Consider the following 18,953-nt stretch of genomic DNA (forward strand, 5'->3'; position numbering starts at 1 on the left):
CCGCACCTGGCCACTGTGAAGATTTTAATATTAAACTGTAGATGTGGTCATGTTTGATGTTAACTTGTCTTAATTGTAGAAGGTGAATAAGTTCAGTCTTAGAGAACAATGATAACTTCTACTTGAGAATATTTTTAGAGCTCTTTGTCTTCAGGTAGTAAAAGAGGTTAGGTGCTTCTAGAATATTATATGGAAGATAGAGCTGCTGTCTGAGGAGGGTTAACAGGCATAGTTTGGTGGAGGGTGGTGGTGAGGTATTAGCCAAAAGCTACAGGAAGTGGAGATTTGTTTAAAGTTGCATGTTTAGAGTTTGAAATTTTCCATGAATTTTGCAACTTACTCCATAGTAGATCAGTGTGTGTTACATAATTTTTTTTTTAAATTTACACTTACAGTTGGGTATAATTAATACTCTGGGAAGATTCTGCAGTTTAACGTGATGCTTGGAGTATCCCTAGCACTTAGCTTCATATTGCCAGGTGCAGGTGCCTCGTTTGAGAGGGAAAGTGTAGTAGATGAGAGCTTGGACTTTGGAGTCAAACAAATTCGTGTTATTTCTCTGGATTCATTTCCTTATGTGTAGAACAGGGTTAATAATGCCTGCCTCATAGGATTTTGTGAAGATTTAAACCATATGGTAGATCAGGCACATAGGAAACATTTCATAAGTTGTAGTGGCTATCATTATTAGTACTATGCCCCTGTGATCTTTCTTTACTGGGGGAATTTCTAGTAATGTTCAGTGTTAAGAAGCAGTGGTGGTGGCAAGTTCTGAATTGTCTGCTTTAATCAGTTATGCTCTTCCCTGGAGAGAATTCTCCCTTGGGACTGCTGGCCGTGTTTGGAGGTACATTAACTCCCCCACTACAGTGTCAGGATATTACCAGGTGCATCCTGTGGCACCCCCTGAGGCTACCAGGAGTCTGTACACATCTTGGAGGGCCCGACGTGCCTCCAGGGATTGAGACTGACCATGCATAGAGTGGACTGGAACCAGTAGCTGGCCGGTTTTGTTGTTGTTGTTGTTCAATTAACCAAAAAAGTTTGGTTTTTAGTACAGTTAACATTTTTTGAGAACCTATCATATGTTGAATGCTGTGCCTAAGACCATTTCGTTCCCTTTTCCTAACAGTTTTGTTCGTTCAGTGGTGATTTCCCAGATTTCTTGAGTTAAAGCAATGCAGAGTGATAGGGCCTAAGGCATACCGTATCCTGGTTGGATTGCCGCATTTTCTAAATGCTTAAATATTTCCAGTTTATTTACACCCTGGGAGTGGGTTAGTCACTGGAAAAATGACATTTATTTTATGACCGTGATAAATAGCAGTAATAACTGTAACCTTTTTATAATTTATGACAATATGTGAAAGAGGACACAGGACAGATTGTTTCCTCATTTTATGAATGAAACCTTGAGACCTAAATAAGTGGCATGCCCCGAATCATGTAAGTAATGACAGAGCTGGGTCAAGGGCCCACGTCTTTTGACCCTTATATGTTATATTCTGTCAATTTTCTTATTTAAAAAAATTTCCTATTATTGTGCAATAGGAAAACTGGGGAGAGTGAAGTTTATGTTACTCAGGAACCATTGTGTGATCGTTAGAGTTCTCATCTTGGAATCTGTGAGCTCCGTTTCTCCCTTTAAAATCAGTAGCCATCACTTTTCTTTTTACAGACCAAACAAAACCAATGAGCAGGGAATATAGTTTGAAGCTGTTTTGTATTCTTTTTCCAGGAGGAGAAGGACCAGATAATTCTAGTATGTTAAATGAGTAGTTTCGATGTAGGGATAATCTTTATAGATACAATTTAGCCAAAAGTCTGTTTATAATGACGAATAGTGAAAGAAGAAACTTAAATTTTGCATTAGTGAATGAGCTTGTCTTTCTCTTTTCCCCCCGAATAGGAAGCGAAAAGGCCGAGGCATCAGCGTATGAAGACCGCAAAGACAATCCCGCATACAGTAGTGAACGGCATCCCTGCTAGGCTCCTCCTGAAGATCATCTGAAATGAACCTCTCTTATTGATTTTTGTTGGCCTAGAGCCAGGAGGACTGCATTCGGTTGACTTTCAGGGTGAAACGAAAACAGTCCTGGGTGTTGTCATCGTACACATATGGACCAGTGTGATGGTGAAATGAGATGAGGCTCCGCAATGGAACTGTAGCCACTGCGTTAGCATTTATCACTTCCTTCCTTACTTTGTCTTGGTATACTACATGGCAAAATGGGAAAGGTAAGGAAAATGACTCAGAAAGTGTGCATGACATGTACTAGACTTTTTGGTTGGTTAAGGTGCCTAAATGCTTAGGTCAAATACCCTGGCATCCTGCATGTTACATGCTATCTGCTGGCAGTTTCTTACTGATAGAAAAATGAAACAGTATTCTTGGACAGAGGAGACAGAATTTCTAATTCCAGTGGGGTTTGTTTTGTTTTCAGTTTCTTATAATTGTACTTGGAGAAACAGATACTGATCAGTGGTTTTTATTATACATGACAGCCGAGTTGAATAATAAAGACTTTTGTTTTGGCATTTTGTTCTTTTTACTAAACATAATAAGTGTTTAATAAGCTTCCTTGTACTGAGTGTTGCATAAAACACTTAAAAGGACACAATTAGTGCCTTCGTGAAATTTACATGCTAATTATGCTAATGATTGGGTGCTATGTAGTTAATGATTTAAACTGCGTGCATTGACAGATTACTCCTTAGGCAAAAGTATTTAAGCAGGGATGAGCAGAAATTCTGATCGGAATATTAAAACATTTTAAAAAATTAATTACGTTTAGGCTGTTGAACCGTGTTTTAAAGAGAAGCTATCTGTTCATTGCTTGGAATTCTATAATTTAAGGATAATGTATTTATTTGCCTTTTTTTTTTTAAGAGAAACTACTTGAAGTAAATTCCTACCCATACTTCTTACTTGTCTTCTTTCCTTTGATTAAGGAATGTTGATGATGAGAAGAAAGATGGAAATGTTGAGGTGGTTGCGTATTTGGTTTGTTACAGTAGCTGTCATCACCTGGGCTATTTAAGCTGCTGTTGCTGATGTTGTTTTATTGACTCATATGAAGACAACAGAAAAGATTGCTTTGTGACCTTATTTTTTTCTGATGTGTGTTTACATCCGTGTCTATATATACATATTGCATATGTATATATCTGTGCATGTATATGTTAAAAAAAGCTGATATAAGTAAAAACATGCTCTGTGCCTTGAGCAAGTAGAGTCTTTTCCCATTCTTTGTCTTTCTCTGAGTTGGACTCTAATTTTGGGGGGAACTCTTGGGGGACGTTGAATGAAACACTTGCTAAAGGCCTTTTTTCTTTGTGTACAAATACGTACGTTTTAGAATTCATGTTTTTATTGTACCAAAGGAGAAGGCTTAGTCAGGAAGTGCTTTGTTTTTGTTTCTGAGACACAGTTTCACTCTATCACCTAGGCTAAAGTGCAGTGGCAAGACCTCTGCTCCCTGCAACCTCTGCCCCTGGGTTCAGGCAATTCTTGTGCCTCGGAGGAGTACCTGGGACTACAGGCGCAGGCCACCACGCCCAGCCAATCAAGAAGTAGTTTGAATAGTTAATCAAACTATTGATTGTCCCTGACATGAGCAAAAAAAAATATATATATATAAATATATATATATATATATATATATTTTTTTTTTAGGAAACTTATCTATTCAGAGAATTATAGTAGTGGAGAAACTTGACCCTTCTTACTGTGCCTTATTTGAAAGCTAAGAAGTCTTGGAATCTCCGTTTTATTTTTCTTGTTTCTTATGTAAAGGCCTTATAATAAGCATCATTATTTTTATTAAGCTGTCTTTTGAATGAAAATGAATTTAAAAGCTAAAGATGCTTTCATCACGCAGTGTTAGATGCACACACACAGTCTGTTCTCTTTGATCTTCATTCTCTGAATAACTCCATAATTCCTCTTTGCAAACTTCTGCTCTGATTTTCTACTTAGTGTTTTTTCCAGACTCTTCCAGGTATCAACACAGGTTTCTGGCTATGGTTACATAAAATCTTCTGTGTTAAATGTTATCGTTTCTGTAACCGCTAAAACTGTTGGGCATTTGGATTCTTTCTAGATAGTTCTGGCAGTCAGACAGCCTGGATTTTCCAGAGAAGTCCCGCTTTGAGAGACTCAATTCTAATGCACCCATAAACCACGTGCTCTGATTTTTATTTTGAAAGTGTGGTTTCTATAACCTTTGACATTGCTAGACTAATGGGTTTTTTTTTTTTTTCATTCATTCATGGGTCCCTTACATGTGCAAATCTTGCGCCTAGCCCTATATTATATGCTATTAATAAGAAAAGCCATAGGTAATTTTATGCCTTTGAGCAGCTCAGGGACTGGTCAGGGAAAGATGCATGTAAACAAATATACCATCAAATGGAATTAGATAGAAACAATAACAGTGCTTGCCTGTAAGTGTATTATATGTATTTTGATCCTCATAACAACCATGGGAGATATTATCCCCTTTCTGTAAATGGAGAAACCAAGGCAGAGTGACTGAGAAACTTACCAAGGTCATATGTTAAGTAGTGGCGTTGAAGTTTGAATTCAGGCAGCCTCATCCAAGAGCTTATGCTCTTAGCTCTTGGTCTGTTGCTCGGAACAGCAGAGGCAGAGGCTCCTAATTCTTCAGGTGCGTTACCCAGGAGGTAGATTGTGAAGGATGAATGTGAAGGCCAAGCCAGGCAGAGTGGGGAACACTGGGCATATCAGGTACCGGGAGCTGTATGTGCAGCTACAAGTTCTGAAGGGGAGTAGAGTATTCATGCTTTGGAACTGTGAGATGCTCGTTAATACCAGCACATAGGACTCTTAGGTGCTCTCAGTGTTGTCGCTGGTAATCACAGTACTGCAAGGTTCTTGTATCGGTTCAAACCCCGAGAGCGTGCTAACAGACAACATAACAGACAACGTGACAGACAACACGAGGCGGTGTGGAGCAACATGCTGTTTTAATGAGCAGGCGGGCTGGGGCCTAAAATGGTGTCAGCCCTAAGTGAGGATGGGGCAAGGGTTTTATAGTCTCCTGTAAATAGGAAGTGTCCTAGTCTGACCTAACTGCTACCTTGTACCCACATGGCCCCTTTCTCAATCTTTAGGGGTGCGTGTCTTTGGGCCAGCTCTCTTGCTGCCTCCGCTGTCTTGCTGCGGCACGCTGCTGGCGCAAGTTGCACCTTGGGACTGGGCCTGAGAAGGGAGGAGTTATTCATCTCCTTAAGCTTTCAGGCCCCCGGGAGAATCTTACAAGTACAGGTTCTAGAAGTACTGGTTTGACATAGTCCTCATTCAGCACTGGAAAGAAAACATGAGCTGGTGCATGGGATTGGCATAGGTTGGGGAGTATTTCAGGAATCCTGCCAGGGAAGCTGTGGTGCAAGACAGAGTAACAGTTTCAGCGGGGTATACTGGATTCCCACGTAGAAATGAGGCAGATTTCCAATTATGTGGATTGGACAAACTGGGACGGTTGTAGGTGGGTGTTGTGAGAGTGGGGCAGGAGTAGTTACATGTCTGTCTTGCTGGGAGGAGGAGGGCTCCTGATGGAACCTCCTGCTGGTCAGACACAATCTAGACCCTGGGCGAGATTGACGAAGCAGTCATAGGTCCCTGTCCATGGGGACAGAGACTGGTATTATTTTTGCAGTGCCTGATCCAGTAGTGCTTAGTAAACATGTAATAAGCATTTGTTAGATAAATGATTGATTCCTTCAGCAAAAATGTTTTTAAACAGTTTTAAACAGCTTGAGATACAATTTACATACTACACAATTCATCCATTTAAAGTGTACAGTGAATCGGTTTTTGGTATATTCACAGATATATATCCATCACCACAGTCAATTTTAGAGCATTTTTATCACCTCAAAAAGAAATCCTATACCCTTTAGCTATTGCTGTCCTAATCCCCACCTCCCTCCCCTCCCCTCCTAGGGGTTAGGCAACCACTAATTTTTCCATCTCTCCAGATTTCCCTGTTCCGGATTTTCAGATCAATGTAATCCTATAGTATGTGGTCTTTTGTGACTGGCTTCTTTGACTTAGTTTAATCTTTTCAACGTTCACCCATGTAGTGGCAGATCACCTCACAGTGGGGTTACTGCACAGTATACAGAGAGGATGTGCGCTTCGCCCCTTTTTACAGCTGAATAATGGTCCGCTGTATGGACATACCACACTGTTTATCCACCCATCCGCTGGTGAACTTTGGGTTGTTTCTAACTTTTGGCTAATTATGAATAATGCTGCTATAAACATTCAGGTACATGTTTCTGTGTGGACATGTGTTTTTATTTCTCTTGGGTATTTACCAAGGAGTGGAATTGCTGGGTCCTATCGTAACTCTATTATGTGTAATCATTTGAGGAATTACCAGACTTTTTCAAAGTGATGGGACCTGTACATATTCTTTTACTTCAATCCGTTTATCTTTGAATTTACTGTGTGTCTTCTGTAGACAACATATAGTTGGATCATGCCTTTTAAAATCCAGTCTGACACTCTCTGCGTTTTGATTGGGTTGTATATTCATGCATACTTAATGCTATTATTAATATAACTGGATTCATTTCTGTCATCTGACTTTTTGTTTTTCCTGTGCCTCGTGTCTTTTTTTGTTCCTGTATTCCTACCTTATTGCTTTTTTTGCATTGATTGAATTCTAGTATAGCATTTTAATTTCATCAATGACTTTTTCACCGCTTTTGAGTATTTTTAGTAGTCTCTCAACAGAATCAGCTTTAGATTTATACTAGCTTAATTTTAGTAATATATAGGAGTGTTTCTCCTATGTAGGTCTGTTCCTTTTTACCCTTTTGGGGGGTATTGTTATACATATTACATCTGTTAATGTTGCAAACTAAACAATATATTGTTATAATTATTATTTTTATGTGTTATTTCCTTAGCCCATTACAGTTTTATTTCCACCTACCTCTTCTGTGCTATTACTGGCAATTGTATTACTGATATATTTCCACATGTTATAGACCCAGCAATGAATTATATAAATATTTTATACAATTGACTTTTTAAATCAGTTAACAGAAAGAAGAAAAAAATACATTAATAGTGTATATTCTAATTTCATAATTATTGCTGCTTTTTGTGTGGATTTGAACCACCATCTGGGGTCACTTCCTTTCAGCCTGAAGAATTTCCCTTAGTGTTTCTTATAAGGCATGTCTGCTAACAATGAATGCCCTCAGTTTTTGTTTATTTTCATGTCTTTATTTCACCTTTATTTTTGAAAGATAGTTTTTCTGGACATAGGATTCTTGGTTAACAAGGGCTTTTGTTGTTTTTGAACACTGGGTGTCGTTGCATTGCCTTTGTCCTCTATTTAATTTCTGCTAAGAAGTCAGCTATTAATCTTAATGGAAGTTCTCTTGTAAGTCATGTCATTTTTCTCTTGCAGCTTTCAAGATTTTCTTGTGTTTGACTTTTTTCATTTCCACCATGTGTTTGTGGGTCTCTTTTATTGACCCTGTTTGGAGTCTGTTGAGCTTCCTGGATGAATAACTTATTGTTCCTCAGTAAATTTGGGAAATATTAAGTCATTATTTCTTTGAATGTTTTTTCTTCTCCTTTCTCTCTCCTTTGCTTCTGGTATTCCCATTACACATGTGGTGGTGTGCTTATTGGTGTTCCACCTTTGTCTGAGGCTGTGTTCATTTTTCTTCATTTTTTTTTCTCCCTCTTGAGCTTACATAATCTCTACCAACCTGTCTTCAAGTTTGCTAATTCTTTCTCCATTGTGTTCAAATCTATTGTTGAGGTGTGTATTAGTTAGGGTTCATCAGAGAAACAGAACACATACACACACACACACACACACACACACAAACCTGTGCACATACACACAAGAAGATTTATTATAGGAACTGACACATGTGATTATGGAGGCTGAGAGGTCCTAGTATCTGCCATCCGCAAGCTGGAGAACCAGGAAAGCTGGTAGTGTAATTCAGTCTCAGTCCAAAGGCCTGGAGATAAGGGAGCCAATGACGAAAGTCCCAGTTCAAGTTCAAAGGCCCAAGGACCAGGCGAGCTGTTGTCTGAGGGCGGGATATCCTAGCTCAGACCAGAAACAAATTTGCACTTCCTCCACCTTTTTGATCTACTCAGGCTCTTAATAGATTGGACGATACCCACCCACACTGGTGAGGGTCATCTTTCCTCAGTCTACAGATTCAAATGCTAATCTCCTCTAGAAATACCTTCACAGATATATCCAGAAATAATGTTTTACCAGCTGTCTGGGCATTCCTTAGCCCCATGAAATTGACACATAAAATTAACCATCACAAGGTCTTCTAGTGAATTTTTACTTCTATTGTACTTTCCAACTCCAGAATTTCCATTTGGTTCTTTCTTAAAATTTCTGTCTTCTTATTGATAGTTTATATTTGATGCCACTTTGTCATACCTTCTTTTACTTCTTCAATTAAATTTTCTTTTAGTTCTGTGAGTTTATTTATAATGGCTGATTTGAAATCCTTTTAAAAATAAATCCTGGCTGGGCATGGTGACTCATGCCTGTAATCCCAGCACTTTGGGAGGCTTGAAGCAGGTAGATCACCTAAGGTCAGGAGTTCGAGACCAGCCTGGCCAATATGGCAAAACCCCATCTCTATTAAAAATATAAAAATTAGCTGGGTGTGGTGGTGGGCACCTGTAATCCCAGCTACTAGGGAGGCTGAGGCAGGGAGAATTGCTTGAACCTAGGAGGCAGAGGTTGCAGTGAGCCGAGATCACCTCACTGCACTCCAGCCTGGGTGACAGAGTTAGAGTCCGTCTCAAAAAATAAAAATAAATAAATAAATAAATCCAACATCTAGTTCGTCTAGCTGTACTCACAGGCAGTTTCTGTTACCTGCTTGGTTTTTTTTTCCCCGTTTGGTGTATTGGTTGTATTTTTCTGTTTCTTTGTACATCTCATAATTTTTTATTGGAAACTGGACATTTTACGGAAATGTATTTTAGCAACCCTGGGTACTAAGGTCCCCTTTACCTGTTATTATTTGCTGGTTTATTTGTTTAGTGGCTGGCTGGAGCTTCAGCTCTTGGTTTGCCCACACTCACCCTGGGATGCCCCTTTACTCTTTCTGAGACTCCTAGACTAATTGCCAGCTGATTGTTTTATTGTTTACACCAGTGCCCTGGGGCATACATTCTGCTACAAACTACATTTTGGTTCCTTTTTTTTTTTTTGACCTATGATATGTTCTATGATAAAAATCGTGATTCCTTTGAAGAAATAGTTTCTGAGGACAGTGTCTGATATTTTTCTGACCCCAGGAGGACTCCTCCTTTCTACCTCTTTTGCAGGTTATCTCCTGCAAGCTAGTCTCCACACTCCAGGCTGTATCTTCACTAGATCCACAGTTGTCCCCATTCTCTCACCACAACTTTCACTGTTTTTGAGAGGGCTCTTAGGCCCAAACTTCTCCAGGAGCTGTTGCAAATGAAGCTCCTTCTTTGGGAAGCGATCAGGAGCTGTTCTGTGGCTCCAGACAAGATTTCTGTGTCTTGAGGTGGGACTGAGGATAATGACAGGCTTTTCTCTGAGTGGCAGCCCCGCTCTAGGAGCTGAGCACTAAGTGGAGAGGCCAGGAGGTTGAGGTTCTTGTGGCTCTGCTTTTCCGGGTGTGGAACCACTACCTTACAAGCCCCAGAAAGGGCTGTCAGGGCCCTCATATTCTCAGGACGCTGCACGCAAGGTAGAGCCTCCGTTCCATCAGCAGGGGTTGTGTAGACTAAGAGACCCCCCACATCTCAATTGCACTTGCCTGGGACTTTTTTTTTTTTTTTTTTTTGAGACGGAGTCTCTCTTTGTCGCCCAGGCTGGGGTGCAGTGGCCGGATCTCAGCTCACTGCAAGCTCCGCCTCCCGGGTTTAGACCATTCTCCTGCCTCAGCCTCCCGAGTAGCTGGGACTACAGGCGCCCGCCACCTCGCCCGGCTAGTTTTTTGTATTTTTTAGTAGAGACGGGGTTTCACCGTGTTAGCCAGGATGGTCTCGATCTCCTGACCTCGTGATCCGCCCGTCTCGGCCTCCCAAAGTGCTGGGATTACAGGCTTGAGCCACCGCGCCCGGCCTACTTGCCTGGGACTTAACCTTAGCTACAGGCAGCTGGGGGCAGCAGGAGAAAAGTTGAAGTCCTGATTCTCCCAGGATGAAATCCCACAGCTTGGAACTGGAGAGCAAAAGGAGCCCTGTGTTCTTGGCTGCTGTAGTCTGGAGTGAGGTCTCCACCTCACTGGCTGAGGAGAGGAGAGCGGGGAATGATCTTGGTTCAAATACTGTGCTCTCACTTTTCTCACTGAATTTTTATAGGTTTTCTCATATAGGTATTTCTTCATTTGCTGTTTGTCCTTGAGGCAATTTTCAGGTCCTCTTAAGAGGTTTTTTAAACAATAGTTGTCACTAGTTTCACTTCACAGGGGATCAGCAGAGCTTATTCTGTTGCGTTGGAAGTGGAGCTCCAAAAATATTTTGAAAATGCTTTATTCATTACCAGATTTCATCAAATTTAATACACTATTAGATGCACCGTGATGGTAAAGTACTGCTAAGCAGGAAAAGCAACTGCTGATTAAACTATGACATGCCATCACGTGTAAGAGTCCCCTTGATTTCAGATGTTGAAATATGGGAGAAAATGTGTATCTCTGAATCAGTAGACTGCAGTGTATTCTGAGAAAACACTTACTGTAAGAAAAGATCAGATTCACATCCTGTTAGCTATAACAGAAACACCAGACAAAGCATTTTTATGGAAAACTATGATTCTTCTTTGTGAACAGTGAATCAAAGTTTTTAGATTTGTTTGTCTTTACAGAATAAGCAAAGCTGCTTTCAAATACGATATAAGGAAAATTAATACTAAGTCTAGGATTTGGAATATGCTGTCATCATTCTGGCTTACCGAAATGGTCGACCTGTGTTTTTTGAGTGCCTTCTGTGTGCCAGGCACTGTTTGTGATCTGGAATACATTAGCATTCGAACATGTCAGAGGAATATCCTTGCTGTAGTGTAGGAGAGGAGGGAGGAGAGAGCTGCAAAACAGTAAAACAGTAAATTAAACAGTAAGTTGAACAGCAGTAAATGTTTTAAAAAACTTTATTATGAAATACTTTTAGATGTACAATAAATGTACAAAAATAGTACACAGATTTTCCCTTATACCTAGCCTTCCCCAATATTAGCAACTTATATATAATCAGAGTAGAATAATTTTCTAAACCAAAAAATTAATTTTGATTTAAAATTGTTAACTAATCTACAAACCTTATTTGAATTTCACCCGAGTTCCCACTAACGTCCTTCTGTGCCAGAGTCCAGTCTAGAATCCCACAGTGCATTTAGTTGTCATGTCCTCTTACTTTCTTCCAGTATGGAAAATTTCTTCCATCTTTTTTTTTTTTTTTTTTTTGAGATGGAGTCTGGCTATGTTGCCCAGGCTGTAGTGCAGTGGCACGACCTCAGTTGCAGTGCAGTGGCATGACCTCAGCTCACTGCAACCTCCACCCCCCGTGTTCAAGCCATTCTCCTATCTCAGCCTCATTAGTAGCTGAGATTACAGGTGCTCTCTACCGTACCTGGCTCATTTTGTATTTTTAGTAGAGATGGGGTTTCACCATGTTGGCCAGGCTGTTCTCGAACTCCTGACCTCAGGTGATCTGTCAGCCTCGGCTTCCCAAAGTGCTGGGATTACAGGTGTGAGCCACTGTGCCTGGCCTTTTCTTTGTCTTTTATGTCCTCGACATTTTTGTGGAATGCCCCTTAATTTGAATTTGCCTGCTGATTTATCTGGTTAGATTGAGGCACAGTCGTATACTTATATAGTTGAATAAGTATATATGGTTGAATCTCTGTATGCACAGAGTCAACCAACCACAGATGGAAAATGTAGTTAGGTCTTCAGCGTTTGTGTCTGTCCTGAAACATGTACAAACTTTTTTTGGTCATTATTCTCTAAAAAACACAGTATAATAAACTATTTATATAGCATTTACATTGTATTAGATATTATAATATTATAAGTAATCTAGAGATGATTTAAAGTATGCAAGACGCTGTGTGTAGGTCACATGTAAATACTGTGTCATATATCAGAGACCTGGACGTCTGCAGATTTTGGTATACTCAGAGATACTGGAACTTATCCCCCATGGATATCAAGGGACAACTCTAATGCATTTCTGACAGGAATACCACAGAAATGATGTTGATGTTCTGTCCTTTTTTTTGAGATGGAGTTTCACTCTGTAGCCCCGGCTGGAGTGCAGAGGTGCAATCTCGGCTCACTGCAACCTCTGCCCCCCGGGTTCAAGCAATTCTCCTGCCTTAGCCTCCTGAGCAGCTGGGATTCCAGGTGCCCGCCACCACACCCAGCTAAGTTTTGTATTTTTAGTAGAGACGGAGTTTCTCTATGTTGTCCAGGCTGGTCTCAAACTCCTGACCTCTCAGGTGATCTACCCGCCTTGGCCTCCCAAAGTGTTAGGATTACAGGCGTGAACCACCACGCCCAGCTACCTTTTTTTGTTTTTTTTTGAAACGGGGTTTCACTCTGTCACACAGGGTGGAGCGAAGTAGTGTGATCATGGTTCACTGCAGCCCTGACTTCCTGGGCCTAATCAGTCTCCTCACCTCAGCTTCCAAAGTTGAGGGAAGGACCGCAGGCGTGCACTACCATGCCCGGCTAATTTTTACAATTTTTTGTAGAGACAGGGACTCACTGTGTTGTCCAGGCTGGTCTCGAACTCCTGGGCTCAAGCAATCCTCCTGTCTCAGCCTCCCAGACTGCTAGAATTATAGGCATGAGCCACTGCACCCTGGCTGTGTCCTTCAGTTACCACGTTATATCAGGAGGTGTGTAATGTTGATGCGTCTTGTTACTGGTGATGTTTGCTTCGATCACTTGGTTGAAGTGGTGTCTGATAGGCTTTTCCAATGTAAAATTACTATTTTTCTATTGTAATTAATAAGCATTTTGTGGAAGCCAATATCCTGTTTCTCATCATACTTTTACCTACAAATGTTAACATCCTTTGATGATTTTTGCCTGCAGCAGTTTTTTCAAACTTTTATTTTAAGTTCAAGGGTACAAATGCAGATGTGTTGCATAGGTAAACTTGTGTCATGGGGTTTGTTGTAAAGATTATTTCATTACCCAGGTATTACACCCATTAGTTATTTTTTCTGATCCTCTCCCTCCTCACACCCTCCACCCTCCTGAAGGCCCAGTGTCTGTTGTTTCCCTCTGTGTGTCCACGTGTTCTCGTTTAGCTGCCACTTAGGAGAACAGGGCGTATTTGGTTTTCTGTTCCTGCCTCCAGCCCCATCCATGTCCCTGCGGAGGACATAATCTCATTCTTTTTTTATGGCTGCCTACAGCAATTCTTACTGTGGTGTTTTCCAAATGTAACTTTCTGTTTCTATCATGCATGCTGTACTTATTAATTAACTGGAATTCCACTGTAACGAAGAGATGAGATGTCTCTTCTCCCTCATTTTTCTTTTTTCTCTCTTTTTTTTTTTTTCGAGATGAAGTCTAGCTCTGTCGCCCAGGCTGGAACACAGTGACACAATCTCGGCTCACTGCACCCTCTGCCTCTCGGATTCTCGGATTCAGGTGATTCTTGTACCTCCACCGCCTGAGTAGCTGAGATTACAGGTGTGTGCCACCACGTCCAGCTACTTTTTTTTTTGTATTTTTAGTAGAGACAGGTTTCACCATGTTGGCCAGGCTGGCCTTGAACTCTTGACCTCAGGTGATCCACCTGCCTCAGCCTTCCAAAGTGCTGGGATCACAGGCTTGAGTCACCACGCCCAGCACTCCTTCATTTATTTCTTTACATAAATATGAACTCATGGATATTTAATTCTGTGGGTTATGATCCTTTATTACAGTAACTTATTTTGTCGTTGACATTGTCTCAGAGGTGGCCATTAGGAGCTTCCTCAAGTTGGCTTCTGAGCCTTTTGTTGTGCCCCTATCATTTTATTCAAATTTATCGAGGTGAAATTAACATAACAAAATTAACCCTTTTAAAATAAACAATTTAGTACATTCACATTGTTGTGCAACTACCACCTCTATCTAGTCTCCATCATTTTTAGAGCCATTTTTTCCTTTCTGGTACCATAGCATGCGCCAGGCTTGTCCTGTATTTTCTCTACTCCAGTCCTGGAAGCAATCATCTTTCCAAGGAGCCTCTAGTTCCTTTGGAGAATGGAGTCTCGCTGGGCTCATTCCTACTGTGGCACCATCTTTCCAGTCCCTCTCAGTGCACAGAGCGAGGGGATACATGTGTGCATGCATAGCATCCGCAGCTATTGCCATGTCCACCTGCATTTCTTAAAACTAAACACCATGAATTCATAGTGATCCCTTGGATTTTAATCGAATACTGTAGTGTCCATGCTAGTCTCCTCTTTTCCTTATTTGTAAGTCCTGTCTCTGATGGTAAAAAAAATATGGCTCTGGCAGGGTGTGGTGGCTCATGCCTGTAATCCCAGCACTTTGGGAGGCTGAGGCAGGTGGCTTACCTGAGGTCAGGAGTTTGACACCAGCCTGGCCAACATGGTGAAACCCCGTTCCTACTAAAAATACAAAGAATTAGCCGGGCTGGTGGGCGCGCCTGTAGTCCAACTGTTCAGGAGGCTGAGACACTAGAATAGCTTGAACCTGGGAGGTGGAGGTTGCGGTGAGCTGAGATCGCACCGCTGAGATCGCACCACTGCACTCCAGCCTGGGTGACAGAGTGAGACTCTGTCTCAAAGAAAAAAAAGATATGACTCTTACTATCCCCGTAGAATTGCTTATGCTCAATCCCACTATATACAAACAGTAGTTTCAGACTTCTAACCCATACACAAGTGAAAATTAAATTTACTAGGGTACAATGTTTGTGCATAGTTCTTCTTGTATTTAGTCTTGTAATATACAGATGCTGTTTTCTAAAGTTACTTAGCTTATATTTTAGTCACTTCCTCTTCTGTGTGGTTATGTTATTCATTTATAATCTGTTTAGGTCCCTATATTACTGTTTGTATTCTGTTTTGGGTTTCTCCCATGTCCTGCTAATTGCAGTCATTTACATTTTGGATATGTGAAACATCTTGATTCTGAGTCAGAACAGGAAAAAAGGTATGCTGAGAGATGTGTCTCTTCTCATTCCTTCTGTCCCATTTCTGTTCCTTCCTTCTTTCTACCCAGTTCCCATCCCAATACCTTGTAGGTATTCAATCTCACTATCTTCTGGTTTATCCTTCCTGGATTTCTTTTGTATTTTTAGTGTAGACAGGGTTTCACCATGTTGGCCAGGCTGGTCTGGAACTCCTGACCTCAAGTGATCCACCTGCCTCAGCCTCCCAGAGTGCTGGGATTACAGGTGTGAGCCACTGTGCCTGGCCTACAGGTTTTTTGTTTTTTGTTTCTGTTTATTTTTTAGATTAGATTTAGCCTCAATTTTTTTATTCAAACCACGGTAAATCAAGAATTTAGTTTTTGGGAGAAAACTCTAGTTGCCAATTATGTTGTAAACATGAAAGTCTGGGGATAGAGTTGATTTGATTAACATTTAGATTTAAATAACTTATTTGGGAAAAGTGGATTCTGTATCTTTTTTTGCTGAAGTATATTTTGCATGTCTATTAATATTTACTTTTCAAAACCTAAAGATAAAAGGCCATTTTTTTTTTTTTGAGACATCGTCTTGCCCTGTTGCCCAGGCTGGAGTGCCGTGGTGCGATCTCAGCCCACTGCAGCCTCCATCTCCAGGCTCACTGCAGCCTCTGGGCTCAAGAAATCCTCCCACCTTAACCTCTTGAGTAACTGGGACTACAGGTGTGTACCACCACACCTGGCTAATTTTTAAAAAATTTATTTTTAGTAGAGATGAGGTCTCACAGTGTTGCCACGGCTGGTCTCAAACCCCTGAGCTCAAGCAATCCTCACACCTTGGCTTCCTAAAGTGCTGGGATTACAGGCATGAGCCACTGTGTCTGGCCCAAAAGGGCATTTTTTTTTAAGAAGCTCTGTTCTGTGTATTTCCAATAGGAAGCTAGAAAGTAACTTAAAGCAAATTATAGTCAGTATTCATTTGGCAAAGTTTGTTTCCAGCTTAAATAATCATATATGTTCACATGTCAGGGTTTTGTCTTCCCTCCACAGTTGAGATGAGATGACATGATTTTCTAACCAAGAAGATGAAGGGTTGGCATGGGAATGCATCTTCATTTCGGCAGGTTTACATATTTATTGCATTCAGAGCAGTTTCTCTTCTTTAAGCAATGTTGAAAGTATAAGAAAGATCTAAAAAGTGCACAAATCATAAGTGTACAGTTCTGTGAGTTGTCACAAAGGGTCACCCCTGTGTAACGAACTCCAGAAAGCACATTTGGCATTTACCTGTCTTTCCTGTATTTTGGTGCACACGTTGGTCCACAACTATTTCAGTCGTCAGGTCAGCAGCTTTTTAAAAAGCAGTCTTTCTCACAGTGCGTCTCTGAAGGACCCAGACAAGTGATGAGAATCGGTAGTGTTACTCATGCGTTCATGGGGGTGTGAACACAGTGCTGTGGTAGCACTGGGGTAGAAACAGCACATTCAGATGAGGGATTCTGGAAAGGCTTCTCACAAGAAGCGGTGCTGGAGTTGGTCTGAAAAGAAGACAGGCGTTTAATGGGGGAGAAAGGTATTTCCTGTGTTAATAGCGAAGGTGGATGTTGGATTGAACCCAGGAGTGGGCACGTGGTAGTGTTTGGTCTGATGGATACGGGTCCAGATGCACAAAGGATGAAGAGTGGAGGAGACTGAGGGAATGAGGAGGGGACAGGGACTGTTAGAGCTGGGAGCAGGGATGGTAGCAGTAAAGGTGACAAGAGATCTGAAGGGCTCAGCAGGAATTTGTGGTGAAGAGTGTCATTATGTTACTACTTTATCCTAAATTTTACTTGCTATAAAATATCCTGCTGTGTGTTTTGACTCATGCCCATAATCCCAACACTTTGGGAGGTTGAGTCAGGAGGATCCCTTGAGATGAGCCCAGGCAACAAAGTCAGGCTCCATCTCCACAAAAAAATGTAAAACTTAGCCGAGTGTGGTGGCTTTTGTCTGTGGTCCCAGCTACTCAGGAGGCTGAGGCAGGAGGATTGCTTGAGGACTGGGATGTCGAGGCTGCAGTGAGCCATGATTGATGCTAGCATGGTACTTATGCATGTGTGAACACATGTCTTTTTTTCTCCTGTAAGTTACTTAAGCGGATAGCTGATTTTTTTTTCTGAACTTCAAACACCTCCATCAATATAAGAAATAAGTACAAATATTGGAAAACTACCATATCTATATTTAAACGTATTATTATCAATACTATGGGCTTTTTCATTAATTTCTTCATTTTGAAACCTTCCTAAGGTTAATAGTAATTCTTATTTTTATACCTGTCTGGGATTTTAGAAATCTTACCAAGCTGGAAAATAAAAAAGTGAACGTCTTCTGGGACGATGCGTGTCAAATGTGATCAGGATTATTGACTGAGCATTGAGTGGGCGCCAGGAACCTGGTTGCTTCCCTGACATAATTTAAATCTAGGTTTCTTGTTGTCTGGGTCCTTTTTTTTTTTTTTTTCAAATTAACTTGTTAGTTTAATGAGGACTTTTGAGCTCAGATTTATCATATAGATTTTAGTTTTTCCCAGGCTGGTGTTTCCCCTATGGAATAGCGTTCCTTACCAACCACTTGTGGTGATATCGACTTAGTAGAGAGATTGCAAACTTAAGCATTTCTTGTTGGAATCTTCTGATCGGAAGGCCGCTTAGAGTTTTTTTCTCCTTCTCAGACAAGAGATCTAGTCTAGCATCTTGGTTATTTTACGATAGATGACTGATTTTTTTTTTAACCCAACTTCTTTTTGTGACCACTGTGCTTATCTTCCTCCCCACCCCCTGTTCTTCTTATACTTCTTCGTTTGCTCCAAAACTGTGGGTTTGCACAGAACTTCCTTTTTCCTTCCATCATTATTGCACACACAGATAGACAAAAGTTTCTATGTAAGCAGACATACTTATTAGATGAAGGAAATAACAAATCTATGACTGTCTTCTACTTATTCAAACAGAAAAAATTGCTGGGCACAGTGGCTCACGCCTGTAACCCCAGCACTTTGGTAGATCACGTGAGTTCAGGAGGTCAAGACCAGCCTGGGCAACATGGTGAAACTGCCACCCTCTCCCCTCCACTCCCCGTCTGTACTAAAAATACAAAAATTAACCAGGCATGGTGGTGCGTGCCTGTAGTTCCACCTACGCAGGAGACTGAGGCAGGAGAATCACTTCAACCGGGGAGGTGAAGGTTGCAGTGAGCCGAGTTCGGGCCATTGCACTCCAGCCTAGGTGATGGAGTGAGACTCTTGTCTCAAAACAAAAACAAAACGACAACAACCCAAATTGACACAAAGTTAATCATATTCCTTGTCTTTATCTTTTTGCATTTCAACTTTTTTTTTTTTTTTTTTTTGAGACGGAGTCTCACTCTGTCGCCCAGGCTGGAGTGCAGTGGCCGGATCTCAGCTCACTGCAAGCTCCGCCTCCCGGGTTTACGCCATTCTCCTGCCTCAGCCTCCCGAGTAGCTGGGACTACAGGTGCCCACCACCTCGCCCGGCTAGTTTTTTGTATTTTTAGTAGAGACGGGGTTTCACCGTGTTAGCCAGGATGGTCTCGAACTCCTGACGTCGTGATCCGCCCGTCTCGGCCTCCCAAAGTGCTGGGATTACAGGCTTGAGCCACCGCGCCCGGCCCATTTCAACTTTTTTGGAATAAGTTTTTTTTTTTTTTTTTTCAAATGTATATCCACTAAATATAATTTGTTTTCTCTTAATGTCTACATTGTCACAGCCTGGCTCCTGGGT

General features: G+C 41.2%; 1 protein-coding gene across 3 annotated transcripts in view; it reads left to right on the forward strand.

Annotated features, from left to right (window-relative positions):
• The window catches only part of LOC105490074 (alpha-1,3-mannosyl-glycoprotein 4-beta-N-acetylglucosaminyltransferase A), a 128,677-nt gene that overhangs the window by 2,680 nt on the left and 107,044 nt on the right, over nucleotides 1–18,953 (forward strand). For 2 of the 3 annotated variants that reach the window (XM_071077295.1, XM_011755359.3), the window contains exon 2: nucleotides 1,910–2,238. In XM_071077295.1, the coding sequence (XP_070933396.1) occupies nucleotides 2,145–2,238 (94 nt within the window). In that variant the 5' untranslated portion in view covers nucleotides 1,910–2,144. Of the gene's footprint in view, nucleotides 1–1,562; nucleotides 1,763–1,909; nucleotides 2,239–18,953 lie in introns of those variants that run through there. The other variant, XM_011755358.3, reaches the window with a different exon arrangement.

The sequence above is a fragment of the Macaca nemestrina genome, chromosome 13 (assembly GCF_043159975.1).
Source record: "Macaca nemestrina isolate mMacNem1 chromosome 13, mMacNem.hap1, whole genome shotgun sequence".
NCBI lineage: Eukaryota > Metazoa > Chordata > Mammalia > Primates > Cercopithecidae > Macaca > Macaca nemestrina.